Below are 27,060 nucleotides of genomic sequence, written 5' to 3' on the forward strand. Positions count from 1 at the left end.
GTCGCTCCGATCCTTTTTTTCCTCATCTTTCTATCTCTCTTGTCTCATTCTTTTCTTCTTCCTCTCCTCCCTCACTCACCCTTCTTTCCCTTCTTCTCCTTCTCTTCCTCTCAGTCTGTCTTCTCTTCCTTTCTCTCAACTCACAATTGGTTGCTGGGATTGTCTTCCTGTTACCTTCCTCCTCCTCTATTCCTATCTTGTCGGTTCGAGGGCGATCAGATAAGGATCGGTTCGAGACGGCCACCGCGATTTCCACGCAACCACGACACAATCTCGCTCGTCCTGCTGATGATCAACCTGGCGCCCCCTTCCAGAGCCTGCGGTCATGCCGGCAGTAGCGTCTCTTCCCTGGTGGGCGAGTTATCCGGGTTTTTCTTAGGATCGTCCCCTTGTCGCCCCTCCGTCTCTTCCGCTCGACGCCGGTTCCTGCTCTCGACATCCTCTTCGACTTCGTCCCACCGCGCCTTTCATTCTACTCCGTCGCGTGACTCGTCTGCCCCCTCGCGGATCTCTTACCGGGTCGCGGCGTCCTCCTCCGGCAAGGGCCGTCCCTTCGTCCCCGCCAAGAATGCATATAACTTCTTCCCCGATCGCCAGGATGCGCTGGGAGTGGCGCCGGATGTGACGGACCCGGCTCTGCGACGGAAACGGCGACCGGACAGTGGTGAGGATGCCTTCTTCGTCAGCCGTGTCGGACACACCCCCGAGAATCAGGGGGCCGTGGCCTTCGCCGTGGCGGATGGTGTCGGGGGGTGGTCCGAGTCCCGCGTCGATCCGGCCGATTTCTCGCACGCCTTGTGCAACTACATGGCCGAGTCAGCGCTGGAATGGGATGCTCCTGTCGAGCAGTTGCGCGCAAAGCAGTTACTCCAGGCCGGTTACGATCGGGTCGTCGCCGACAAGACCGTCCGCGCGGGGGGCAGCACGGCCTCCGTCGGCGTGGGCCTAGAGGACGGCCGGGTGGAGCTAGCCAACCTAGGCGATTCGGGCTCCGTGCTGCTACGTTTGGCGGCCGTCCACCACTACTCGGCACCGCAGACGCACGGTTTTAACACTCCTTACCAGCTCAGCATCATCCCGCCGCGTATGCGGGCCCAGGCCTCCATCTTCGGTGGCGCCTTCCTCGAGGACTTCCCGCGCGACGCCGCCGTCACCTCGCTACAGATGCAGCACGGCGATGTGCTGATGCTGGCCACGGACGGCGTCTACGACAACCTCAACAACCAGGACATCCTGAAGCTGGTCACCAGCCGCATGGTGCTGACGGGGGCCTGGGATGCCACCCCGGAAATGGGCATCCGGCCCTCCGACCAACTCGACCAGCTGACGGGGCCGGTTGGGCTCAGCTCGCTGCTGCCGGCCGGTGCACCCAGCCCCATGGGTGACCAGCCCTACACGCTACAGTCATTCCTCGCCTCCAGCATCGCTGGCGAGGCCAAACTGGCCAGCGTGGATATCCGCCGGGATGGGCCCTTCGCCAAGGAAGCCCAACGCTACTACCCGGGCGACTACTACCGCGGCGGCAAGATCGACGACATCTGCGTCATCGCCATCGTCGCTGTGGATGAGTCCCAGACGGGACCGAAGGCAGGGGCTCGTGAATCCCGTCTTTGAACTTGTTCATGACACTTTATCTTTCTTCTGTCCTCTTCGATACCAATATTTCTGGAGATATCAACATTCCTGGCGTCTCCGCTGATGAACAATCATTATATAATCTTTTCTTTCCATTTATGTCTCGGTTGGGTGATCTGCATGACTGGTTGCGTTCTTTTCTTTTCATTGGTCCATGATCAAACACTGCTATATAGAGACACGGTCTAGCATATACATAGAAACAAGGACAGGGACGGGGAACCGCATCAGGCGTGGGTTTTATCTGTTTTATAACATGTGGTGTCATTACGGATTGGATTGGATTGGATTGATTACTTTTACTCGAATTACCAGCTAGACGAGATAGAATCGCGACGCACATCCTTCATGTGCTAGATATTTTTTTCACTTGACCACAATTATTCTGTCTTCACACCCACAGATTGATAATACCATACCCTATCATCCACTGTTCATAAGATTCAGAAAGAACTACACTAGATAAATGAGTAGATAGACACCTAACGATCTATTGACCCTAACGATTTATTGACCGTGGAAGTGTCTGCAATCGGTTGGCATGTTAGCTGGACTGCAGAGTACTATTTGATTAGTCCACTATACAACCCAGCAATATTCCGAGCAGACATGGACTGATTGGTTTCCGAATACCCATGCCGAAATTGGGCAAACGTGCATCGCCTATTTGAACTTTGATGTCTTTGAAACGGGGGCCTGCCAGGGACGAGAACTTGACATACGGCTAAGAGAAAATCTGTTATACAAGACTCTTCTCACTGTCCAATTTGCTTAGGCTCATCTGAAAAAAAGGTATGTTATCTGCTGCGAATGTACCATAGATCGTTCCCGCAAGAATAGCTGTGTGTGTGTCCTTGAATGTGAAACCTGTGCTTGCGGTATACATGATATGATATTGATGCCTATTTTCACTGTACAATCTGCTTTGACCGGGAAGACTGGAATATCAATCTGTCTTGGATATTTTCGGGGTGGTTCTCGTTACGACAAGCTACATGCGGTTCAAAAAAAAAAAAAAAAAAACTTGTAGGGTAAAGAAATAACGGTAGAGAGAATTTGGCCTTGGTCCACAGATGATGCATAAAAGTGAAGCCAACTTAACAAGTTCAGAACCGTTGATGCCGCCAATTCTCCTGAAAGATCTACCTATGTACAGTAGCAGTGTTATTCCGTTTGTAAGGTATACTCTCACAGTAAGCGTGAAAGGCAGGCCATGCTATCAAAAAGACAACTATGAAGGAATTCAATATGATCCAATCGTATCTGTTCTTTAAGAAAAGCATCCACACTACTACTTAAAGCCGATGTATCGTCAACGTAACAGCGACCAAACATGTTTGGATCCTGCTGGTTCAGAATCTGTCTCTTTTCTACTTCTGTCATCACTTATATCATGTATCGGGATCATTCTTGCAGAATGTCAACCAGATCTTACGATCTATTTAGCTCGCGAGACCGCGTCGCAAACTATATATAGTAAGAATTTTATCATTGCTAACTGACCTACCAACCTCCCCTCCATCCATAATCCCCACAGCCTCTTCCAGACCCAATATCTCCTTCCTCCCTTCTTTCTTTTTGTCCTATTCGCAGCGTTGAGAAGATCGATCGGGACAAGGGACGTACGCACGTACAGCTGAGTTGAGTGAACGGAAGGAGGGCCGTACAACACACAGGCGAGAAACTAACATTTGACTATTCTTCTCCCTCTTTTTTTTTATTCTTGTCTGTTTCCTTTTACCTTTTGCTCGTCGTTTCATGTTCAATCTCTGGATTTTCGCAATGTTTCTCCGTTATGAATTTGATTCAATCCCAATAATAGAAAGTGCCACGGAATAAGAGTAAAGTAAAGTAAATAAGCAGCATGATTGATTACAAACAAGCAGATGGAAAGCGAGATAAAAAGCAGCATACAACAGACAGGGTGAATAAAAAACAAAAGTCGAAGAAAGTAGGAACGATGAAATAAAACCAATGCGAGTAACGCTATCAGCCGGATCAAGACCAGGGAAGCAGCAAAAGTAGGAGACATAATGAAGTTAGTTGTTGGGGCAGGAAACAACAGCAAAAAAAAAGAGATAAGAAAGAATATGGTTCAAGTCATTTGTGCTCTAGTGTTGTTTCCTCGTCCTCATGAGTCCGCTGCAGCAGTCTTCTCCTCGGTCTTCTCCTCCTCCGCGGTCTTCTCCTTGTTGGCCTCCTCATCCACCTTGGGAGCCGTCTTGTCGGTCTCCTCTGCGGCAGGCTCGTCAGCTGACGCCTTCTTATCCTCGGCGTCCGCATCGGGCATCGGCTCGTCGGCGGCCTCGGTCTTCTCAGCCTTAGACTCATCCTCCTTCTCCTTCTCGCCGTCGGTCTCCTTCGCCGGGGTGTCCACGCTGTCCTCCTTCTGCACGCCGTTGGCCTTGGGCTTCTCGTCCTTCTCCTTCTCCTCGGCGACCGGGGTGCCGACATCGGTGTCCAGGACGTTCTTCCACTTGGTCAGGATGTTCATGGCGCGTTCGCGGAATCGGAACTCCTCGTCGCGCGGGATCGTGTTCAACTTCACGATCATCTTCAGGACCTTGTTGATCTTGGTGGCACGAATCACCGACACCTCCAGATCCTCGTAGTTCTCGAGCTTGGTGAAGTAGGTGGACATGGCGTTCATCTCCTCTTCCTTGGGCGGTTGATCGCGAGAAATGAACCCCTTCTGGAGCTTATGACGGACGAAAAGAACTGCAACAAAACCGTCAGTTTCTGGATCACATTTGAGATTCAGGAGGGTGGCCATACTTTCTTTCTCCCGCTTCGCCTTGGCCTCCTCCGGGTTAACCGGCTTCGCCGATCCCTTGGCTGGCGCGGCCTCCTCTTCGGCTTCACTGGCGCTAGCCTTGCCGGCCTTCTTGCTGCCGCCCGCCTGCTTGCTCTTGGAGGGGGTCTTCTTCGTTTCGCTGGCCGGGGTCTTGGGGGTCGTCAACTTCAGCTTCGTGCTGGTCTTGGGGGTCTTCGCCGGCTGTGCGTAGAGAATATGTTAGTTCACAGGGGAGAAGAAAAACCGTCGGTTTCGGGGTCTGTCTGGGGCTGGCACGAACCTTGTCGTCCTCGGTCTCCGCATCCTTCTTGCGCTTCTTCGAGCTCTTGGACTTTTTGGATTCCGCATTCGCATCCTCCATATCGACGTCTTCATCGTCGACGATCTCCATGCTCTTCCGCTTGTTTTTCTTCGCATCACGCTCGGCCTTGGCCTCGGCTTTGGCGGCCGCCTGGGCTTCCTTCTCCTCGATCTCCTGTTCGAGCGCGCGCTGGTGGTCGGCGAGCAGGGTCTTGAAATACTGTAGATCATGCGCCTCGGACGCGACCGCGTAGGCAGCCAGGAGCAGCTTGCCCTTGCTCTTGGGCGACACATTTTTGCAGGACTCGGGATCCAGCGGAGACAGGTCCATATTCGGGATCCACGCGCTATAACCAACGATTAGTCTCTGGCGGTGAAAGGTGCAGGAAAAGTCGGAAGCAACGGAAAGATAAAAAAACTCAACAATAGATGAGATAGATATGTAAATTGAAGATCGCAAATAGGATCGTACGACGCGATGGGACTCACAATTCATTCGTCTCCAAGAACATCACGGGGAAGGTGCGCTCGTGAGCCCGCTTGCCGCTGTCGGCGTAGTCCTCGCGGTAAGTTCCATCGGTGCGCTTGGCCGACACCGGACGCGTTTCGAGGAGAGACTCGGGGAGAATCTCCTCATCGCAGACGATGGAGGGCCACGGCGGGAAGCTGCGGAGACGCGCCAGGTAGTACTCGCCCGGCTGCGCGTGCAGGTGGGTGACGCGAGACATCGACTTCTTCCGGCTTAGCGACTTCCTGTCCGACGCGCCGCCGGTAGACTTGCGCTTGGATCCTCCCGACTTCTTGGCGGACGCGGGAGTCGCGGAGACGTCCGCAGCGGGCGCGGCCTCCGACTCGGCAGGCGCAGCCTTCTCCTCAGACTGCTCCTTCGCGTCGGTCGTGGGGGCAGGAGGTTGTTCGGCGGAAGCATCCGTCGATTCTTTCTTGTCTTCCGTGGCGGTCGCGTCCTCTGTCGTAAACAAGCCGGAAACCGTTAGCCACGCCACCTTGTCACACCCTGTCGGGGTTGTCCATCAAGGGGGGAGGAGAAGGGATTAATTGCGGATGACTTACCGGAGGGCTTCTTGTCGGACCCATTGGTCGCCTCAGCTTCTTTCTCCTTGGGAACCTCGGGAGTGGACTCCTCGGGGCCGGCCTTAGAGTCTGCAGGAGCGCGCTCCGGCTCAGCAGCGGGCGCAGCGGCGGTGGGCGTGTCCTCAGCCATGATGCGCGACAGAGCTCACAAACACGTAAACGGAGGAAGAAGGGATGGAGAATGAGAGGAGAAGCTTTAGCTTTCCAATCAGGGGGTGGTGGTGGAAAAGTCGGAGATGGGTTGGAGTGGGAAAAGGATGAAGAGGGAAGGTGAGAACTGGGGGGAAGAGAGAGAGAGAGAGATGGTGGTGGAGAAGGTCGCGACGGGAGGCGGGAAGATGGAACAACGCGTAAAAAAAAGGGAACGGCGGTTGCTCCCCCAGTCCGCAAATGACGCAACGGTTTTGCTCCCGCTGCAGACCTCCCCAAACAAAAGGAAATTAGTTAAAATCCAACAAAATTCATGACAATTCGTACCTGATGTTTCTTAATAGGTGGAGATGGTCCAATTGCTCGCAATTCCCCGGTAAATAACTATCGGGGTTCCGTCGCAGTTGGGTGTCGTCGCAGTTGGGTGTTTCAACGATGCGACCGGATCGGAGACAACGCGTTCACAGCTCTTTGACGGTATCACAGGTGTCAATGAATGTCCACAAGAAGCCTGTGGTCAAACCGGCACACAGATGGTAGATATCAATATCCACACCACCCGCGATAGCGGTGGGGTGACAGTGTAAGGTAGAGAGACTGAGGCGAAATGAACAGCCAAGGTCGGTCAGCTCCCCTCACAGCGCAAGGTCACGGCGAATACCACGACCAGACCAAATCACGACAACTTGAAACCGGAGAGGTCCGTTGGAGATACAGAACAGCTGACTGGCACGCTCTCACAAACCAGTGTCAACTGGGGATGCGCCACAATCTGCGACAAGACGAAGCTAATCGAGGGGTGAACCAGGATCCATCCACGACCTAACTGATCGTTTTAACAGTAAGAGAGATGCTGGAAGGCACCAGAGCAAAATAACTAAAAGACGTATCAGCGCGATGATCTAGCCAGTGGCTTGAAGGTATATGCGACCAACCTCGTAGTTGAGTATGTACTGTGTAGTAGTAGGGATATCCAAGGTCCGTCCGAAGATACAATCACAGGTCCAACCAAGAGAATATATTCAGAAGAAAAATGTAATGGGTGTCAGTGGAACTTTATACTCCAGCACACAGCAGAAATGGCCCAGTGGAGAGAAAGAAGACAAGAGAATGAGTCGAAGAGTGAATGAGAAGGAATGAGGAGGATGAAGCAAGCACTGCAGTCACCGGTGGATTCATTACGGCCCGTACCGCCCCGTTACGCGATCCCCTCTCGATCTGGTATCAAAGTTACCGTTCTTTCAACCAAATTTACCTTGATCTCTTGACTCTGAAGAAATTATACTACAAGGTATACTACCATGGGGAACTTATTTTGATAAAGAAAATATGCAATAGAATAAGATGAAAACAAGAACCAAAAGGTGATTAGCAAGGGGCCACGCTTGATATCAATCATCCAGAAAATCATCCAAGAAACACGATACACACTGCTCAGTGCTCTACTCATAGATCCTCTTTATGTGAAAAACAGGAACAAGACAAGACAAGACATCAATGAATAAAAATGAATGCATATTAATAGCCGCTATATCCAGAATGAGGTTCTATAAGAAGCAGATGGTAAGGATAGTAGACAAGAGACAACCTCAACCTCACCCCCCAAGGGGCTGCAGCCATAAGGTATCATCAGAATTACACAACGACGTGGGGGCGAGGACGATATGGAGGCGAAGGGTGCCTTCTTTTAGGATCATCGGGGAAGAAGCTGTCCCCCCAGCTCGTCGTCGTCGTCGATCCACCCGTCCAACTCTCCCAAGGCGTCTACGGCCGTGGGCTCGGGTTTGTGGATTCGAACCAGGGCGAGGAAGTAATCTTCCAGCGGCAACAGGCTCAGAAGGAGGTGGTTGAATCTCCTCCCCAGTACACACACCAGGGCCCCAGCCACGGCGTCCACAATGAAATGATTGGCCGTGGCAACAATGGCCAGCAGAATCAGCAGGGGATAAGCGGATCCCACCACCAGACAGGCAAGGCGACGCCACGAGGGCATCGGTATCCCTAGATAGCGAATGCACCAACGGGAGCGGCCTATTGGTTGTCGATGATGCGACGGCAATGGAATAGCCATGATTGTGAGCCCGATCATGAGCGAATAGCCAAAGTGCAGAGAGGGCATCGCGGCTATCAAATGCGGCAATTAGCACTCGTCCCTTACATCGTGGCTCTCTGGCCCGGGTTCAATCTCGCATACCATACTGATTACAGAACCGATTCTGTGTCCAAACGCTCCCCGTCCCATTGGCTCCATGCACGGTATCCACAAAACCATAGCTGCGTCCTAGTTCGCCTTCGGGGCCCTCGACGTTCGGATCGCTCAACAGGCGGGGAGGCATGCAGGGCCAGAGCGTAAAGACTACAAATGCGAGCAAATTGCACATGGCCAGGGTTCGTCGCCGGGCTTGATAGAGGCGCGGACCGGCCGCGGACATGCCGATCACGCATCTAGGTGTCCCAGGTTGAGACTCGTCGCATCGGTTCCGGGTGGTGGTGTAGTAGTAAAGTCCAACCAGGAAGGCAATGGTGCCGGGAATATGGATGAAGGAATATGTCCAATTAACATATTTCATCACACTGGGATGTCGAAGAAAAGCCTGCTGAATCGGAACCTCCCGAAACAGCCCAATCGCCTTCTCAAAGCGGATCAACTGTAGCGCATGCCGCCTCGCGACGTCGACGGTCCCTTCTTGGAGGGTGACTGCCGTGAACGCCCGACCTAGTTGGTATGTCTAGACACATGCATCAAGTGAGTTAGCTTCTTCCAGCCTAGTCGCAACCCAGCACCAACTGTGGACGAACACACCCAATAGACCAAAGCCCAATACCAGCATTCGACGAGAAACGGAAACTTTTGGAGTAACCGGCTTAACAGGCGATCTTGATAGACGGCGGTGTTGGGGGTCGTCACGGTGAAGGTGGAGTGAAAGAGCCCAATCTGTCTCTGGCGCCATCGACCCTCCAGGGGCCGGAGAGAAGGGGGCCTGGATGATCTAGAAGACCTGGGCGATGCTGGTTGCCCATCTAACAATAAGCTATCTTTGATGGAGGTTGTCGGGGTGGAACTGCCAGATTCAAGATCGGTGGATCCAGATCCCCACGTCCTGCCCATGGTACGGTTGATCCAGGTCCCCCCAAAGAGAAGGACTATCACGACCAGCGGTTCTAAAACCGCCCCCGCACCCATGGTGAGCGTGGGTCAGGAAAATAAGGGCAATGTGAGGTCAGTGATAATGATGTACGAGTGGAGTGGTAAAAGGTAGGGCGGAAATATTAATGTATAGAAAGAGAGGACGAGACCTGCAGGGTGAGCTTCAGACACTCACGGCTGGGTCATCAGGGAGAAGGCGCAGTGGTACAGGAAGACAACTAGACATGTTATTCCAGGCCAAAGATAAAAGGTACGTCAGAAGTGAGAAGCGAAGAAAAGAGGAAAAGAGAGAAGCGAAGTCAAAGAGGGTGATAAAAAGACTACCATTAGCCGTGAAACAGGCAGGAACTCTGCCAATTCTCTTCCCATCCAGCCATGCATACCTGCATAAAGACTACATGCAAGCTCATATCAGATCAAGTTGCAGATACATTGGACACTCCTTTTTTTTCCGTGGTTTTTCGTGTCTCATGACCAACGACCAGTGGATGGGATCCTGGGCCGGGAGGAACCATCTCTTTGGCCCTCGGGACAGAACATAGAAAAGTCACTTGAATCTATACAAAGGATCTGGGTTGAACGAATGAGCAGTCCCATCTCTACTCTTGGCATTCGTGAATTAGATTGCTTTGCGGTCTGTCGATGATGATGCTGATGGGACTGTGTGACCTGGCTGTCCTACCGTGTTTCCCGAATAGCATCATCCCGGTGGCTGGGCCCTTTTTTAAGAACTGAAGTGGAAGAACGAAACTAAACTGGATGAAGAAAAAAAAAAAAAAAAAAATCAAAAAATTCGGTCAGAATGGAAATCATCTGAGTCATGTTTTCAGACGGCCAAATTGTTCTTTGTCGAGAATTACTCCCATTTTTAACACCACATCGCGCCACCGGTATGGACAGAGGACACTCAGGCTACCAGCACCTCATGCCTCTCTCTTTCTCTTTTACCATTTCAAGCTCAAGCCCGGTGATTACCAACTGAACTATCAAGCAGCCAACCGCTGGATATTCCAACATGGACTGGCGTGTAATTAACTGCATCTCTGTACTACGACGGCGATTGTCGGGGCCGACTACGAGTGGCTATAGTTCGGTACAACCACCCAAACATGGCTAGACCATCGTCAATGCAACTGCTCATGGGAAACTTGAACCAAACAGATGGTCAAGCATGACAGCATCCGTGCTACGTCTTCCCATCTGGCCCAGTCTTATGGGACATACAGGGACAACCAGATCGGCTATTGGTTGAGGTGTTCCGGTAAGGTCCGTCTGCCAGGTCATGTTGGGAGACGACGACACCACCTAATAGCGGACCAAATGCGTATCATACATAATCTTGAACTTTTCATGAATTCGATAGACGCCCAGTATCATGGGAAAGGATGAGGCAGCTGGACCGGAGACGATATAGGGACGGAGGGTTAAGGCGGGCCATTTGAAACCCTAAGCAGCCCTATATCATCCACCATCGATGAACTCAGAAAAAGCATAATGCAACGAATGACTGCTAGAATCAGTCTAGAGAAGATATTGAGCCATTGGAAGTTATTTCCGTGAATCGGACAACTGACAATCAATCACTAACAATGATCGTGGCCTGGAATTTCACTCCTCCAGACATGACGTCATGACCTGTCCACCATGTCGTTATGCTGACTTCATCGCGCACCTTCCGAACGGGCAACTACTTCAAGCTTGACGAGATGTGCAAACCCATGGATTGAAGCCTAAATAGAATGGAGAGAGGCACCTATCATCTGTAGCACCGGTATCGGGGTTCCCCACGAACAGAACGGTGATTTACATCAAGGTATGTTCATACCACCCGGACGACAAACCTATCCGAAGACCGAGTGAACTAGCACAATCCCAAATCTGGAAGGCTTTGGTGCATATCAGATATCCTGACGACGCCATTTATAGGTAGCTGTTCTCACTTAGTGTACAGACTCAATTCAAACCAATTGATTTGAACAACACAACACAACACAATGTTTTCCGTGCCTCGCATCGCTCCCTCCTCGAGGAACATCCTCAGCCTGGCTTCGCGCCAGATCCCCGCTGCTTCACAGGGCCTCTCGACCACGGCACCTGTTCACAATGGCGTATCTTTACTACAAGACAAGGAGAATGGGTTTGGCTTCGCCCGATCTAACCCCAGACCCCCAAAGCCCCGGTCCAAGGGTGTCACCGAGATTAGAGGGCCATACTATTCGGTATGTCATACCTCCCATCACCCCTTGGATGCCTATGACATATTCCGAAGCTAACCCATGGGCGTACGACAGGTTATGGGTAAGCGATACTTATCCGATGTGCTCGAGACGTAAGTAGACGGAAGCAATTGATAGACAATACCTCTCCTAACGGCCATATCAGAATGGGCGAGCATGTGGATGGGTTGAAATTCTCCGGGGGCTCCTTCTCCCTCTTCCAGGAGAACCGTCTGCGCGAGCTAATTGACTTGGCCCACGAGAATGGGTCCTATGTGTCTACGGTTCGCTTCACCAACACGGGAAATTTGGGGGATCTCCGCTAATATAACCAGGGCGGCTGGGCCGAGCATCTTCTGACACACCCTGATCCGAACACCGTCTTCGACAGATACCTCACCAAATGCAAAGACCTAGGGTACGTCATTCTCCCCAGTTTCGGATGTGGAAGCACGATCGGTCTAACCCCGGTATCAGATTCGACGTCATCGAACTCTCATCCGGATTCCTCTCATTCCCCGAAGACGACTGGCTGCGCCTGGTAGACAAAGTCCACTCCTACAAGCTGAAAGCGAAGCCCGAGCTGGGCATCCAGTTCGGCGCGGGAGGAGACACCTCAGAGGCAGACCTTGAAGCCATCGGCACGTCGGACCCATCCAAGCTGGTCAACCTGGGACGGCGATTCCTGGACGCCGGCGTGGAGCGTCTCATGATCGAGTCCGAGGGCATCACGGAGAACGTGCGCTCGTGGCGCACCGACGTGGTCTCAACGATCATGAAGGAGCTGCCGTCGGAGCGGGTGATGTTCGAAGCTGCTGACCCTAAGGTGTTTAACTGGTATATTCGGGAGTTTGGCGTTGATGTTAACGTCTTCGTCGACCATAGCCAGATCGTGCAGCTGTCGTGTCTGCGCCAGGGTATTTGGGGTACTGCTGACACCTGGGGGAAGATCGTGTCTTTCCGACCTTAAGGGGGATGAATGATGTATTTAATGTGGTAATGAAGTTGTAATCAATGAGTGTCCGAATATGAAGGCTTAACAAATATATAGCTGGAGATGAAGGTAGTTATTATAGTGCAGTTAGTAAGCCCCACATACAGAATCCGGGGATAAACATATAAATCGTCTTAATCCCGGTCGATCATCCCGAGATTTTCACTTTTTCCCCTCTTTGGTTGCCAAATCCATGGCATGCCCCCTGACCTCAATTTTTTCCAATTCACCAGTTTCCATGCTTCTTTTTCAACTCTACTCGACCTCCCTTGAGGGGAAAGCAAAGTCTTCCATCTGAATGCCGTCGCGAGAGATGACTACCAGTGGGGTTAGGTTCGGACGGCATCGCGGGGTGTACTACGGAGATTGAAACACGCCAATTCCTCTTTCACTCCCAACGGTATCTACCGAATTCCTCAATTCCAGCCCACAGTCTCCGTCTGGGCAGTGATCGTGATGCCGCGGGCCAGTCTGCCCTCCGGAGCCCGACTCCGCTGTCGCCGTGCATGCGACAGCTGTAAGCGACGGAAACAGAAATGCAACGGCGAGCAACCATGTACGATATGTATCCAACGAAATAAAGATTCCGAATGCCATTTCTCCGACAAGCCGGCCCGCCTGCTGAAGCCGAATACGAGCGCCACAGACACTATGTTGTTGAGCGAGCACATACTGCCTACCCCGCAGCGGGAGCCAGCCATGGATCGGTTACTGAACTCGCTCGAGGATCACAGCGGCACCACGGAGCAGCAGGCGGTGGATGACAGGGACGGTATGGCGCCAGTACCCAAGGTGGCGAGACTTCTACAGGACGGGCAGGGGAAATTCATGTATATCGGGGATTCAGCCAGCTTGTCATTTCTGCAGAGCGTCCGGCGCATCGTGTCAGCGTCTATTGGGAGATGCGAGTTCACGGAGGACAACTCGCGTCACTCGATGCTGGAAGCTTTTCAGAACAGTTCCACGCCGCAAACCGGCTCATTGGTCCCTCCTCCGTGTCAAGATGAGGCGCAGCGACTGGCCAACCAGTACGTGCTTGCGACCAGCCCGCTGCTCGACCTCTTTGATCTTGACGAGTTCTATTCCCGGCTGGTCGGTTGGGTAGACGACCCGTCGGGAGATGAGGACACCGTCAGCTCGATCTTCTACCTAGTCATGGCTATCGGGGCGCAAGCATCCGACATTGACCAGACCTCCGCCGAGCAGTACTTTATCAGTGGCCGCCAATTGGCATTCTCCGCCTTCACCGAGACCCCGAGTATCTACACTATCCAGTCGTACGTGTTGATCTCGATGTACATGCTCGGGGCTTGCCGTCGTAACGGAGCCTTCATGAACCTAGGAATCGCCCTGCGGGCCGCCTATGCGGTAGGAATCCACCGGAGAGATGCGAACGCGCTCTTCTGCGCGCGCGAGCGACAGGCCCGCGAGCACGTATGGAGAAGCTTGCGGATGATGGACCTCTTCCTCAGCTCCTCCCTCGGTCGTCCGCCCGCCACGTCGGATTTCGACTACGATGCCGCGACCGCCGCAGGGACCCCACTGCTCTCTCCGGAAGAACAGCTCTCCACGACGGTCGTCTCCTTATGCCACATCTTCGAACGCATCCTAACGGAGGTCTACATGAAACAAGTAGTCTCGCTCCGCGTCGCAGACGCTATCTCCAATCAACACCGGACCTGGGTCCGGAACCTCCCCAGCTTCCTCCAGCCCGAGACGCAGCGGCAAGACGACACACAAACCGAGAGAAGCACACTCGCGGCGGCCCATATCCTCGGCACATACTACTGGTCCATTATCCTACTAACAAGACCATTCCTCATCTATCGCATCTCCCACCACGTCCACCGCAATCGCGAATCAACAGGCACCGCCGACTCCCAAAGCAACAGCACCTCCCGCATAGCCCTATTCGCAGACGCATGCGTGTACTCCGCCCTCCGCTGCCTCGACCTCGTCGACGGCCTTCACTCCCAACATACCTCTCTCCCACGACGCCTCCCCTTCCTCATCAACTCCGTCTTCAACTCAGCCGTCGTCCTCGGCGCCGCCTTCTTCGCAGACTACGACAACCTCCTCCCGCTGGAAGACGGGATGAACAAAGCCGAGCGATTCCTGGACCTGTTCGTGCCCCACGATCCGCACGCTTGCCGCTTCTTCCAGATCGTAACGTACCTGCGCGCCGCAGTCACAGAGTACGTCCGTCGGCGTAACCGCCAATGGATGGAGCGCCGCAGCAGACAAGTCGACCAGCTCTTCGGCCAGGTCGGTCCCGTCAAGGACAAGTCTCCGGCGGCTGGGACAGCGATCGACCCCTCCGTCCCAACCCCACTATCATCCCCCGGGAAAATCCTCAGCGGCGCCCCAACACAACCAGGGGACCCAAACACCACAATGACACCCACCCCCAGCGCACCCACGAACCCACCCGAGCACGACATCTGGAGCACTCTATACAGCAGCGGCGATCCCACCACTCTGCCCTACGACGCGGCAATCTCCACACTAACAACGACGGGTATTCCCGTGGGGTGTTTCCCAGAGGATGGTACCAATCCAGCAGGCGCGGGCGCAGTAGAACGAACCAGCCAGACGCCTCTCTCAGATATGATCCTGTCTGACAATGGGCTGTTTTACTCTGCGGAGGATGTGCATGTTTTTGGACTGTGGGGGGAGAATTGATTGATCCTCCCTCTTCTCCCTTCTGCCTGGTGGAATTCAACATCTGTATAGTATATCATAAAATGATCATCAATAGACCACGCAATAGAGTGGATGTGTACATACATATCCATATATACATAGATACATAGGGATGCCTTCTCTCTGTTGACACAACGCAAACGCTCTATACCCTGCACCACCACACCAGTGTACCCACTACCTGTGACATATTGTATGTACGGAAAACATGTTTACTACACTAATACCCCTTGAGCTCATTCCCAGATACAACACACATGACAGACCGATATAGGGTGTTACTACCTAGGTGCATAATTAAGTCGGTGGTAGGTAAGTAGTTGAGATTGAAACACAAGTTGAAAATAGCTCGACTACAGTCGGTATATCCGAGGGGGTTATACAAGATCGAAAAGAAGATAGACACGCCAGGAAAATAAGGAAAGAGCTAAACACACGTATCAGCGATAAGTAGACACCCAAGGTACACTATATAGTTTAATCGAAGAAGCTCGACGATGGCCACAGCCAAGTAAGAGATCTGAGTAAAACACAACAATAAGAAAAAGAATTAAAAAGTCTAAATATCAACATTACATACACAGTATTGGGTCAGTTCTTCACAGGTCAAAAAAAAGTCTGGGTCAACAAGAAAAGAAAATCAACAAAAAGAAAAAGGTAAGAAAAGGAAAGAAAAATTAAGGAAAGGAAAGACAAAGGAAATAACAGAGGTAGGTAGATTCAAAGAAAAAAGAAGAAGGAAAGAAGGAAAGCCAAGTCGCTGAAGCGCTGCGTGACAAACAAGACACTCCGAGATTCTTCCTGTATGTATAATTGTCTCAATCAAAACTCGCGGTGTCCAGAAGAGAATTTTTTCACATTACAGACAGCATCATCTACGGTATGTGCGCAACCCCGTCCGTCTCCATGGAGAGCAAAAAAGAAAGGGAATTCAAATGTATAGGCTGGAAAGGTCATGTGCCGGTAGATAGTGGGGGAAGAAAAAAAAATTATATACACGTTGTTCGCAGTTTAGAAGCCAAATGGGTTGGCGGGAGCTGGTGCAATCATGCGTTAGAGTCGTTCCACTAGACGAGAATATCTGGAGAGAAGGGCAAGGGGCTTACTGGCTTGTGAAAGATTGGCTTTCATGCCGGTCGGCTGTGGCGCAAGTTTCTTCGCCTCGGGCTTGACTCCGAAGCGAACGGGCGGGGGCGGCCCGGTCTTATGCGGCTGCAAGGGCGCAGCGGTTGGCTGCTGGGGGATTGGCGGCACGGGCGGGGGTGAAGATACACTGTACGGCATGCCATTCATGGCTGTAGGCTGGGGTTGCAAGGCAGGCGGGAGAGTGGAGTTGATGCCGGTCTGCATAGGCTGCTGCGGGGGCGCGGAGAAACCGCCAAAGCCTGTCGGCTGCGGCGCGAGACCCTGGAAACCCGGCTGTTGTTGCTGTTGCTGCTGGATGCCAAATTGAGATTGGGGCTGGAATCCCGTCGGTTGCGGGGCCAGTCCATTTTGGAACTGATTCTGGGGCGCGAAGCCGGTTACTTGTGGCTGGAAGCGCTGCTGGTTCAGTTCGGCCAGGCTCTGTCCGGGGGGAGCGACCGGGGGCCCCGCTTGCGGGATGCCGGTCAGTTGGGGTTGCAGGGGAGCAGCGCCAAAGGAGTTCGGCGGTTGGGTGAAGTTCTGCGGCGCCGACAGAGGTCGGGGTGGGGGAGGAGGGAGGAGAGAGCTCTGGCCCATGGTTTGAGGAGCCTGTGGGCGGGGTCGGGCCGCCGCTTGCAGGCCAGTCGCCTGGGGACTGAACCCTTGCGCCTGGCCCAGCTGGTTGAAGAAGCCGGGCGTCGCACCGGTCGGCTGCGGCTGCACTGGGGCTGCGGTCACCTGGGGTTGAATGACCGGGGGAGACGCGGTCACGGGTGCGTTTTGGGTCTGGGCCGGTTGAAGCGGAGGGTGAAGGACGGAAAGATCGGCCAGGGCCCCCGTGAGCTGTTTCTGGGTGATAGGCTGGCTGCTGGTGGTGGGAGACGCCGTGGCTGTGGGCGAGGCGGTTGTCGCAGCCGAGGCCGAAACGGTCGGCTTGGGTTGTTTGACTTCCCAGGCGTCATCATCGAAGCCCTTCTTCACTGGCTGCTCAGCCGGCGTCGACGGCGGCGGCGAATCTTTCCGCTCGGTTGGTTGGGACGAGTCTTTCTGCTCGAAAGCCTTGGGGTCCACGACATCGCCAGCCTGGACCGCTGGCGCAGGCCGGCCCTTGCGGGTGTTGTTGCGCAACGCGCCCCCAGGGCCCGAAAACAGACCCCCGGCGTCTTCCCCGTTGCCGATCACTTCCTCCCCGCCGAAACTCACATTGCGTCCTCGTGGCTTGCCACGGATGAATAAGGTGTCCAGGTAGCGCATCACCCGCAGGACGTCCCCTTCCTTCAAACCAAGGGTGCGCAAGACCTCGGGCGTGATATCAGGGAGAATGCTATCGTCCATGGAGTCTCTGACGAAGTTCTGCGCATATCGCTCACATTGGTGCGGACCCACGCCGGCCTTCAGGAAGAAATCGAACCAGTCGTAGTCGGACTGTTGGAAAGACGCCCCGGCTCGTTTGCCATCTGCCTGAGAACGGTTGCGAATGTCCGACAGCGGCTTGTCCTCATCCAGCGACACACCGGTGGCGCGCTCAACGTACTCCAGATCCTGGGCGGACATCTTGGCGATGGGGACCGCGATCTTGACTCCGTTCATCTTATGCAAGTGGATCTTACCATCCTGCAGACCGATGAACTGAGCATCCACGGTAAAGGTTTTGGTACGGTCGGTCCATTGTCTCGTCTTGGTCGGGTCCGGTTCTACAGAGCCTTTTTATCAACACACCGGCACGAGGCAAGGGGGACGGAGCAGGAGAACTTACTCGCTTTGTGGCTGCTCTTGCTGTCACGTTTTCGCTGCAAGAGGAAAAAGGTTTCCAGTCAGTTCATGGGTTCGTGGCTGTTGGGTGATGCAAGGGAAAAAAAAAAAAAAAAAAGAAAACGGCCTACCTCCGGGCTGGGAGAGTCGAGCGAGTCCTCCGTCTTCGACTTGTGTAACGCTTCCTTGGCCAGACGCGACTCTTCCAGGCGGTTCTTTTCGACGGTCGACAGCCCCGACTCGACACCAGCAGGCGCCTTGGGCACCGTGCCGGTGATCTCGATATAGCTGCTCGGGACAACACCCTCCTTGCCGTTCTTCAGGCGCCGGACCATCCACCACTCGTCCGACTTGGTCTCGTCAAGAATGATGACCTCGTCACCCACGGCCACCGTCACTTCATCGTCCCCCTGGGCCATGAATTCATACAGGATCTGACCCGTCTTCTGCGCACCGCCCACCCCCGCGGCCACCACTTCCTTGAGACCCTCTGCGCGGTAGATGCCCGCAATCTCCCCCAGGGCACCGACAATCTCTCGGGCCGTGTCCTTGGCACCGGCGTGGAAGTCGACGCTTTTGCTTGGCCGGACTAAATCGATGAACACGTGCTTCCCTTCCACGGCGTAGTGCGTGAGCTTGTCCGCCGTCCACTCCTGCAAGTCGCCGTCATCCTCCGGGGAGATAAAGATCGTTCCGGTGGCCGCATTGATGCCCAGGGTCGTCGGCATCTTCTTCCGTTTGCCCATGACTTCCACCATCTCGTTGATATTGTACATGTGATAGCCGGAGGGAGACCGTGGGGCGGGCTGTCCAAATCGGGGATAGGGGGGAGACTCTTTGACATGTTCCTGATCCCCGCGTCGGACGCCTGAGAGGTGCGTGCGTGCGGGTGGAGAGGGCTGGGGCGGCGGCTCGCGAATGACCGGGGACGAAATCTGCCCCGACGGAGGGCGCTGCGGAAGCACCGGAGGTGGCGGCGACGGTTCGCGGTAGCTGTCTTCGGGTTCGTACGAGGGCTGGGGTGGCGGGGGAACGGAGCGGGGGGGTTCGGAATCGACCGCATGCTGTTTGTGGATGATGTCTGCGATGGCCGCCGCGGCGGGATTCTGGGCGGAGTCAATGGCAGGGCTGGCGGCGGACGCAGGGGACTCGTCCGCCGGGGGGGCGGCCGGTCGTTGCGGGAGTGAAGGGGGAGCCGGCTCAGGCGATGGAGGCGAAGGAACCGACGCTGCCGACTGGTCGATGATTTGAATATAGTTGGCGGGGGCGAACCCATAATCCGAATTCACCCCAACGAGGGTCCAATCGGGGTCCTCGGTGTCGTACACCAGCAGCTCGGCATCCTCGGAGAAAGATACCTCTTCGTCCGTTTGGCGTGTGTAGTCGTAGAGGGCTTTTGCAGTGTGGGTTGGTTGAGCCTGTGCATTAGGAGGCCGCGTCAGCAAGTCGATACTTTTGCCAAAATAGAAATAAAATGGAAATCAAATGAAGCTCGCATCGGTCGCTGGGAATAGTCACGGCTGGGGTAGCTCAACCGACGCCAGGATTCCAATAACCAGGATTGCCCGCTTCAGAATGAGGGGAGAGAGGAGAGGGGGTTGCATCGCGATCCAGCCTTACCTCTTCCACATAGTTGTTCGGCACCAAACCCTCCGGTTCATCCTCATCGTCACGATCCGCCTTCTTCTTAGCCTTCCACCAATCGTCGTCGGCACTTTTCTCCAGAACATATAGCAGATCACCTTCGCGCAACTCCAATTCCCCCTGTCCCTGGGGTTGGTAGTCGTAGATGGCCGAGTAGACACCGACGAAACCCATATTGAGGTGCTGTCAGGCCAGCGGCGGAGCGTAACGGGATAATCGGAAGGGGAGATTGACAGACGGAGGAAGGTTTTCCTCGATAAGACGACCCAGCCGGTTTAATAGAGGGGGCGGGGAGACGGTGGTAGGGAGAAGATGGGTGAAGTTGGTCGTTCGGTGGGTTCGATAAGTTCGTGGGTTGGACTGGATTGGATGTGGAGGACACCAACCGTCTTGGCAGCGTCAGTCGTCCGTGCTAGTTGGTGGTAGAACTATGACGAGGAAGGGAACACTCGCCACTTCAAGGGGAGATAGAGAGGAAAGAGGGAGGGGAGGGGGGAGAGAGGTGGGTAATTGAGGAGAATGAGATGAAGGAGAGAAGCGAGAGAGAGAGAGAGAGAGCGAGAGAAGTAGTGGAAGTGGAAGTGAAGAGAGAGAAAGGAGGGAGAGAGATCGTCGGGCAAATCTGGTCGAATCATGGAGAGCGGGGCCCGAAGGCGGTCAGTCTATATAAGATATACCACCGTCGATTCGAATAGTATCAGATATTTATATATATAAATAGATAGATAGGTAGAGAAATAGAGAAGTAGAGAAATAGAGAAATAGAGAAATAGAGAAAGAAAGGTCAAAGGAACTTTGGACGTTTCTTCCTAAACTAATATACAATTCATGCAGAACCATCCACAACCAACCCGGATATAGAACGATGGAACAAATGATAGATAACCATAACTGTAAATGGACCAAAAATCAACAGCTTAGAGCTCATCCTTAATCTTCTTCCGCTGATCCTGTTTGAACTCTTCCTCACTGCCCGGTTCTGCCGTTTCTTTCTCCTCCGATGACCCAGAGTCGGGGAGAGGGTCCCCAGGGCTGTCCCGAGTCTTCTCCTCGACCGGGGCCTTGTCCTTGCTATGGCCCTTCTCCTCGACCGGGACCTGGCCATGACCCTCCTTCTCTGGCGGGGCTGGCTTATGACTGCCAGCCTTCTCGGCCTCGTGATAAGGCTTTCCCTTGGATTCTTCCTCCTCCTCCACCTCCTCATCCTCGTCCGTATCCACAATCCCCCGGAGTCCGCGCTCTCCATTAGCCGTGACTACCTCCAACGTCCAATCCTTGCCCTGCGCCAGATCCTCCAGTCGCTTCTTCAGCGTCTCCAGCTTTTCCTGGTCCAGATCGTACTTCTTCAAGTGCTCCCGGGACAGCTGCTGTACCTCGCCGCCCTCGCGCTTAGCCACGATCTCGACCCGTTCTTCGCCCACCGACGCAACACGACCCTTCTCGATCTTCTTGCCCTCCGATCCGACCAGCTTCTGCGCACCGACCTCGATGTCCCCGACGGTAGCAAACTCAGGCTGCTCGGTGGCGTCAAGCAGCTGCTGCGCCAGGTGCGTGTCCCGTCGGGATTCCCACTCGGGGATCTCGTCCGCCTCGAGGACCTCCCGGCAATCGATCGGATGCACCTCGTCCTGCTCGGGCGGCAGAAAGGCGACATCGTTGCAGAGACGCGGCGTGTAGATAACCATCAGGTACGAGCACGTGGTGATTTCCTTGATCCAGCCGATCCGGTCGGTGGACTGCGGGTGGCAGTGGAATTGCACCTCGACCTTGCGCGGCTTCCCGGTCAGATCGCATTGGGTCCCGCCCTCGAGCCGCTGCACCAGATACCGCGAGCCCCCTTTCGTCTGCAGCCTGGCGACATCTGCCGTCGTCTTCTTCTTCCTCTTGCGCTCCGGCTCCGTATCATCGCCGTCGTCGTCCGGCCGGGGAAACCGGCCCAGGATAAACGAGAGCGTCGTGGGGTCCTCCATGGGGGGATAGCTGGGAACACCACTCCCCGAAGGGAGAGCATGGAACTGCTTCACCTGCTTCTGGTAGCAGAAGGAGTAAGACCACCACCCGGACACGTAGTACAAGCACTTGCCCTCCATCTCGCGTAGAAGTTCCATGCCTCGGTCTGTGGCCCTTGCCAGCTCCTTCTGCTGCTCCGCCTCGCTCTCCTCCGCCGAGCCATTCGGGTGGCTGAAGTCTTCGGGCTCGACATGCGGGATCCGACAGAGATAGCGGGACCCGCCCAGAATCATATCCTCGTAGGCGGGGCCTGGTTCTGCTTCGTCTTCGTTCGCATGGGCGCGTGGTTGGCGATCATGCGCATCATTACTCAGGTGCACTTGGGCGCGGTTCTGTTGAAGGCCGCTCACGGCTGAGGTGGCCGGGCGGTGTTGGGACTGCAGTAAGTCCTCAGCCTCCGTGGCGGGGATGTATTCGTTCGGGAAGAAGATTTGGAACTAGACGCGCGATCACATCAGCGCATTGATCTCGATACAGGAAACCATTGGAAACGGAAATACCTGAGGGGAGGCGAGTAGATCATCATTGATGTTGAACACCTTCTTGCTGGCCCAGGCGGAGGGAGTCGCGCAGAGCAGTGCCAGCCACGAGGCTATTGTCCAGCTGGGTCGACCCATGTCTGCATCTGGCAGACCCTGCCGGGTGTCGATCGATTGTGCTCCTGGTGCGGTCAGAAGCGACTATCTGGCCTGTTGGGGGAAGCTGCGCGGTAGGAGGGTCCAATGATTCAATCGGTGGATGAACGAGTCTAGGCAGGGAGAAGATTCAATCTAGCAGTGGCATTGAGAAAGAGGAGAATGACAGTATGGAGCTATGCTCGTAGCATGATGATATTCGTGAGTCGGAATGGGATATGGATAGATAGCGGACCCATGGATGGATCCGATCATGACAGTTGGAAAGAGTAAAGACCAACAAGCGCAGTATTGTGGGGTGAATTACCGTAATCTAACCATCTGGTATTATTGCATCTGTTATATAAGCAGGATAAGAAAGCAGGGCATAATTACATCATCTCTTATCACACGTGTCTGTCCCAATCAGGCTAGCCTGGTCTGGTTTAGATAGACTAACCGCAAACGGCCTAGCGTGCTGACAATCATCTCAATCAGCGATCAGTCATCACTCATCGCATCAGCATCAATCATCCATGACTGATCTATAGAATTATAAATTCTGTCCAATTCTTTCAAAGAATGACGGTCCCCAGTAGCTATTTGATTATCTATAAATCCTCCCTTTCACATACCATGCTTATTCAAAATATCATAACATTGACTAACTGACCTTTGAAGTATCTTCAACCTTCGACTCCCTTCCCCAGCGGAGACCCCCACAGCTATAAAGAGGAGCCCGCCCACCTCGATGAGACTGTTTCTGTCGTTTTTCATTGCCAGCATTGCAATTGTCTTTACATTATACTTTGATCACATCAAGGAGATCACTACGTCTATACAATCTCATTTACCCACCTTCCTCAAAAACCACAACACTACAACAACTATACCAACACCACCTAATACAACAACCACCAAAACCTACACCAAAATGTCCATCCCCCGCACAATCCGCACAGTCTTCCTCGCCATCGAGCAAGCCGAAGGCGCCGGCGCACGCGTCCGCCGCTCAATCGGCACCTCCAAGCTCCGACACTTCAGCCCCTTCCTCATGCTGGACCACTTCACAATCGGCAAAGGCGCGGGCTTCCCAGACCACCCGCACCGAGGCCAAGAAACGATCACCTACCTCCTCCACGGCGGCGTCGACCACGAAGACTTCGCCGGCAACAAGGGCACGATCGGCGCCGGCGATCTCCAGTTCATGACGGCCGGCAAGGGCATCATGCACGCGGAGATGCCGCACGAGAACGCCGACGGCAGCCCCAACGTCGGCATGCAGCTGTGGGTGGACCTGCCGAAGCAGCTGAAGATGTGCGAGCCGCGGTATCGCGATCTGCGCGCGGCGGAGATCCCGCGGGCTGATGTTGACGGCGGGAGGGTGGAGGTGAAGGTGATTTCGGGCCAGTCGCATGGGGTGGATAGTGTGCGCGATTTGGCGTATACGCCTGTGTGGCTGCTGGATGTTACGGTTAGGCCGGGCGGGCGTATTGCGCAGCCGTTGCCGGTGGGGTGGAATGCGTTTGCTTATGTGCTGGGTGGGTCGGCGGTGTTTGGGTCCGGGGATGAGACGCGGGTGGTGAAGGAGTTTCACAATGTTGTTTTTGAACAGGGGGGTGAGTTTGTGGAGGTGTCGGTGCCGGAGAATGCGCGCGCTGAGGCGAGGTTTATTCTTGTTGCCGGCCAGCCGCTGGACCAGAAGGTTGTGCAGTATGGGCCGTTTGTGCTGACGAGTCAGGAGGAGGTTTATCAGGCGATGATGGATTATCAGACGGCGTCGAATGGGTTTGAGAAGTCGCGCAATTGGGAGAGTGAGATTGGGAAGAGGATGACTTGATTGCTTTTGATTATATGTATTTTGATTGTTTGGTTTCAGATAGTTGATATGTATTCTTATTCCGGCGTTTTTTTAAATTGGTGAACAATGTATCTTGACTGCCAATCCGATCGGGTAGACGTTCGACATGAAGAGTTTCTTTTCATATTTCATATTATTGTATCGAGACAAGGAATCAGCTTACGCGAACGAGCAATGCAAGATCATAAAGATGTATCCATAACTACCGCCAACAAAGGGTATTCGGTACGTCCTCGCGCGGATCATAGTACATTTTGGATTAAAGTTTGGATGGGACAGGTGCAGAAGAGAGTAGAGAAGAGGCATATAGATGAGAGGGGCAAGGATGGATTGGTTGGTTGCCATCAACAAACAAGCCCGTCCAGGCAAATGGTCGACTATTTGGCAAAGTGCAGGTCGTAGCCGAGCCACCTGCGGGCATTGACGCCCTGCACGTCCAACCCGGGGGTGCCGTAGGTCAGCGGCGCGAAGAAACAGAATCCCCAGAAGGTCGCTCCCAGGATGACCAAGGTCGCCAACCAGCCCGCCGCAAGGGACTTGCCGCTCATGCGCTCCTTGGCCGTGACGAAATGCCCCACGCGACGATGCGCCTTAGCCTTGCCCGCGGGATCCTCGTCAGAGCTGGGCGCCTCCACCACGATGGGCTGGATGTTAAAGATGAACTCCACCAGCGCGCCCGTCACCAGGCAGGATGCCAGGTGTGCGGGGAGGTAGTGGTGCAGGAAACGCTGGCGACCCATCAGCCAGAAGGGGAAGTAATGCGCGGCCCAGCAGAGGAACAAGAAGCCGGTGCTGTTGTACAGACGCGAACGGGCACCCGGTCCCCAAACTAATGGCAGGTCAGCAAAGGCAGCCTATACGAAAGGAAAGAAGGACAACTCACTATCTTCCACGGCATCCACGCCGCGGCGGAGAGACAACTGGTCGGCACCGACGATTCCGGCAAACACCGCCAGCAGGCTGCTAGCGATCCACCACCCGACCGGATTGCCCAAGAAGTAGATCTGCTCGCGGGTGTCACTCTTGGTCCAGAAGCTGACGCCGCGCAGCAGGAAGGGCCACTGGAAGGGCTCGCTGGCGTACGGGTGGCTGCTGGTCAGGGCGTTGTTGTGGTGGAACATGGCCCGCTGGAGCTCCAGGTACTTTCGCAGGAACGGGAGGTGCTTGACCTTGCGCTCCTCCTTCACCAGACGCGGGCTATCCGCGGGCACCCCTTCGACCGAGTCCACCACCCACAGGTTACTGTTTTGGAGGAGATTCTTGTTGCCGTTGATCTCGGCCTGCTTGAAGCCCCATTCGGGCAACGGCGTGGTGTGGGTCCACATGGCGACCCGGGTGGGCACATGGATCAGTTTGAAGTGGCTCGACAGCGACCGGAACTCCTGTCTGTTCTTTGCATGCTCGATTTTGATCTCGAACAGGGTGTCGTTGTGGCGGTCGCCCTCGGCCAGCTCCGGGGGCACGGTGGTGAACTCCTGGTTGGTCGGTTGAGAGGGCGAGGCGACATCGTGGGTCAAGAGGTAGGAATTGGTGCCCAGGTGACGCAGCTGGACCACGTCGCCATTGCGCACCTTGTGTCCCTCGGTCTCTTCGTGGGGCAGCGGGACCGTGGGAAGGATCTGCCAGTGGTTGTTGGTGTCGTTGAAGGGGTACCCGGTGACCTGCTGGCCCTGACTCGAGATGCGGCCGTCGTCGTAGCGCAACGGATATTTGTCGAAGTGGCTGTGCAGGAGAACCTTGGTGTCCTTGTGGCGCATCGTGATCACGTCGTTGTACTGGATCCCAACGGACTGGGCGGACATGGCGTTATCGCTGAGGGTCTCTTGGAATTCCGGCGTCATGAAGTCGTCACCGGGGCCGGAGCGCGTGAGAATGGCGAAATGCACCTGGAACCAGAAGAGGTAGAAGAGGAAAGGCACGACGATGAGGGCGAAGCCGCGGGCGACAAAGTGCTTGGTCCAGCCGACCATCGTCAGGGCCCCCGACGCACGTCGGATATCCAGCAGGTTCCACAAGTCGACACAGACCGCGGCGCCGATGGTGACGAAGGTAAAGACACCGACGTACTTGGTGGAGATGACACAACTCATCGACACGCCCGTCAGCAGCAACCACTTCCACCACTTGCGCCCAAAGGGCTGGTGGCGCAGCTTGTAGAATCGAATGTAGCAGAGGATGCTGAGGGCCATGGTGAGGACCAAGGAGGCGTCGAGGAGGATCAACCGATCCTCTCCGATGTGCGCATTGTCAAACAGCATGAGTCCCGAGGCCAGCACGCAGGCGGGCAGCGAGTAACCCGACTCCCACATGATCAGGAAGACCACCGGAATGGTGAGGGCGCCCAGCGTCGCGGGCATGGCGCGGAGCGCGACATAGGGGACCTTGTTGTCGATGTACGAATCGCCGATGTTGTCAAACAGGAAGTGGCCGTCATAGCCCACCATCCAGCCCATCAGGGCAAAGAGGAGCTTTCCGAACGGAGGGTGGACATCAAAGAAGTATGTGCGTTGCAGATAATAGGAGGCAAACTATCGAATCCCACCGGGTTCCGCGTCAGTCAGGAGGTTCCTCCCGCGCGTGCAATCGATCGAGCCGCTTACCTTTCCGAAGTGCACCTCGTCAAAAACCACCTGGTCAGGGTACGAGATCCGGTAGAAACGAGTGAGGAACGCCAAGACGGTCATAATGGTTATGGCCAGCCGATAATCCCATTCTGACTTGCGCGGAGAGCTCGCCCCCCTTTTGCCCGGCGAGGCCTCGGGGACCGGAGTGGTCTCCGTCTTCCCAACTCTCTTGCGGAGAGAGGGGGAGGGAGAAGACATGATGCTGAATTTGTCGAGAGAAAAAAGAAAACAAGGAAAGAAAGGTTCAGGAATGAGTGAGGGGGTCTAAATTACTAAACGGTGAGACCTGTCAGCAGGGACAACGACCCAGGGGGACAACGACCTACTATTGAAAAAAAAGGACTTGATCATGAACAGAGCATGACCAAGTAGAAAGATCAATCAATTGAATAACAGAC

At 54.5% G+C, this 27,060-nt stretch overlaps 8 protein-coding genes across 8 annotated transcripts; 3 read left to right on the forward strand and 5 right to left on the reverse strand.

The window, feature by feature from the left end:
• The first annotated feature begins 69 nt into the window (after positions 1 to 69).
• ppmA (type 2C protein phosphatase PTC7) lies at positions 70 to 1,994 on the forward strand. Its single transcript, XM_024814265.1, has one exon. It carries the CDS (start codon positions 289 to 291, stop codon positions 1,612 to 1,614), a length of 1,326 nt encoding a protein of 441 aa, XP_024668064.1. The 5' UTR covers positions 70 to 288; the 3' UTR covers positions 1,615 to 1,994.
• Positions 1,995 to 3,580: 1,586 nt separating this feature from the next.
• Positions 3,581 to 6,246, reverse strand: BDW47DRAFT_84046 (PWWP domain protein). The gene is made up of 5 exons (XM_024819998.1): positions 5,801 to 6,246; positions 5,219 to 5,696; positions 4,710 to 5,076; positions 4,411 to 4,630; positions 3,581 to 4,353 (listed from the first exon to the last, which is right to left on the reverse strand). Exons 1-5 carry the CDS (start codon positions 5,949 to 5,951, stop codon positions 3,767 to 3,769), a joined length of 1,803 nt encoding a protein of 600 aa, XP_024668065.1. The 5' UTR covers positions 5,952 to 6,246; the 3' UTR covers positions 3,581 to 3,766.
• A 1,418-nt stretch (positions 6,247 to 7,664) lies between these two features.
• BDW47DRAFT_120671 (phosphatase PAP2 family protein) lies at positions 7,665 to 9,155 on the reverse strand (the record flags this gene model as incomplete). The annotated part of the gene is made up of 3 exons (XM_024815523.1): positions 7,665 to 8,095; positions 8,166 to 8,700; positions 8,775 to 9,155. 3 exons carry the CDS (start codon positions 9,153 to 9,155, stop codon positions 7,665 to 7,667), a joined length of 1,347 nt encoding a protein of 448 aa, XP_024668066.1.
• Positions 9,156 to 11,113: 1,958 nt separating this feature from the next.
• BDW47DRAFT_120672 (coma-domain-containing protein) lies at positions 11,114 to 15,011 on the forward strand (the record flags this gene model as incomplete). The annotated part of the gene is made up of 8 exons (XM_024815524.1): positions 11,114 to 11,338; positions 11,411 to 11,448; positions 11,502 to 11,619; positions 11,671 to 11,753; positions 11,813 to 12,261; positions 12,341 to 12,342; positions 12,663 to 14,877; positions 14,908 to 15,011. 8 exons carry the CDS (start codon positions 11,114 to 11,116, stop codon positions 15,009 to 15,011), a joined length of 3,234 nt encoding a protein of 1,077 aa, XP_024668067.1.
• A 573-nt stretch (positions 15,012 to 15,584) lies between these two features.
• On the reverse strand, positions 15,585 to 19,854 carry BDW47DRAFT_84084 (cytoskeletal protein-binding protein SLA1). The gene is made up of 5 exons (XM_024820001.1): positions 19,530 to 19,854; positions 18,041 to 19,327; positions 17,914 to 17,947; positions 16,139 to 17,860; positions 15,585 to 16,069 (listed from the first exon to the last, which is right to left on the reverse strand). The coding sequence occupies exons 1-5, from the start codon at positions 19,725 to 19,727 to the stop codon at positions 16,044 to 16,046; spliced, it is 3,267 nt and encodes a 1,088-aa protein (XP_024668068.1). The 5' UTR covers positions 19,728 to 19,854; the 3' UTR covers positions 15,585 to 16,043.
• A 447-nt stretch (positions 19,855 to 20,301) lies between these two features.
• BDW47DRAFT_84099 (PRKCSH domain-containing protein) lies at positions 20,302 to 22,431 on the reverse strand. The gene is made up of 2 exons (XM_024820002.1): positions 22,064 to 22,431; positions 20,302 to 22,000 (listed from the first exon to the last, which is right to left on the reverse strand). The coding sequence occupies exons 1-2, from the start codon at positions 22,178 to 22,180 to the stop codon at positions 20,471 to 20,473; spliced, it is 1,647 nt and encodes a 548-aa protein (XP_024668069.1). The 5' UTR covers positions 22,181 to 22,431; the 3' UTR covers positions 20,302 to 20,470.
• A 680-nt stretch (positions 22,432 to 23,111) lies between these two features.
• BDW47DRAFT_129402 (pirin family protein) lies at positions 23,112 to 24,017 on the forward strand (the record flags this gene model as incomplete). Its single annotated transcript, XM_024816988.1, has 1 exon — positions 23,112 to 24,017. One exon carries the CDS (start codon positions 23,112 to 23,114, stop codon positions 24,015 to 24,017), a length of 906 nt encoding a protein of 301 aa, XP_024668070.1.
• A 398-nt stretch (positions 24,018 to 24,415) lies between these two features.
• Positions 24,416 to 26,860, reverse strand: pmt4 (dolichyl-phosphate-mannose-protein mannosyltransferase; the record flags this gene model as incomplete). The annotated part of the gene is made up of 3 exons (XM_024815525.1): positions 24,416 to 24,867; positions 24,922 to 26,566; positions 26,639 to 26,860. 3 exons carry the CDS (start codon positions 26,858 to 26,860, stop codon positions 24,416 to 24,418), a joined length of 2,319 nt encoding a protein of 772 aa, XP_024668071.1.
• Positions 26,861 to 27,060: the final 200 nt, after the last annotated feature.

This window comes from Aspergillus candidus (genome assembly GCF_002847045.1).
Source record: "Aspergillus candidus strain CBS 102.13 unplaced genomic scaffold BDW47scaffold_71, whole genome shotgun sequence".
Classification (NCBI taxonomy): Eukaryota; Fungi; Ascomycota; class Eurotiomycetes; order Eurotiales; family Aspergillaceae; genus Aspergillus; species Aspergillus candidus.

What these genes read in the sequence shown, in the direction of transcription:
- ppmA (XM_024814265.1), top strand. Translation starts at nt 289, where the DNA reads ATGATCAACCTGGCGCCCCCTTCCAGAGCCTGCGGTCATGCCGGCAGT.
- BDW47DRAFT_84046 (XM_024819998.1), bottom strand. Translation starts at nt 5,951, where the DNA reads ATGGCTGAGGACACGCCCACCGCCGCTGCGCCCGCTGCTGAGCCGGAG. An exon ending in GTCCGACAAGAAGCCCTCCG is followed by an intron (nt 5,697 to 5,800) that starts GTAAGTCATCCG and finishes TGTTTACGACAG; the next exon opens with AGGACGCGACCGCCACGGAA. An exon ending in GGCGAAGCGGGAGAAAGAAA is followed by an intron (nt 4,354 to 4,410) that starts GTATGGCCACCC and finishes GTTTTGTTGCAG; the next exon opens with TTCTTTTCGTCCGTCATAAG.
- BDW47DRAFT_84084 (XM_024820001.1), bottom strand. Translation starts at nt 19,727, where the DNA reads ATGGGTTTCGTCGGTGTCTACTCGGCCATCTACGACTACCAACCCCAG. An exon ending in CGAACAACTATGTGGAAGAG is followed by an intron (nt 19,328 to 19,529) that starts GTAAGGCTGGAT and finishes CCTAATGCACAG; the next exon opens with GCTCAACCAACCCACACTGC. An exon ending in CAAGAGCAGCCACAAAGCGA is followed by an intron (nt 17,861 to 17,913) that starts GTAAGTTCTCCT and finishes GTTGATAAAAAG; the next exon opens with GCTCTGTAGAACCGGACCCG.
- BDW47DRAFT_84099 (XM_024820002.1), bottom strand. Translation starts at nt 22,180, where the DNA reads ATGGGTCGACCCAGCTGGACAATAGCCTCGTGGCTGGCACTGCTCTGC. An exon ending in ATCTACTCGCCTCCCCTCAG is followed by an intron (nt 22,001 to 22,063) that starts GTATTTCCGTTT and finishes TCGCGCGTCTAG; the next exon opens with TTCCAAATCTTCTTCCCGAA.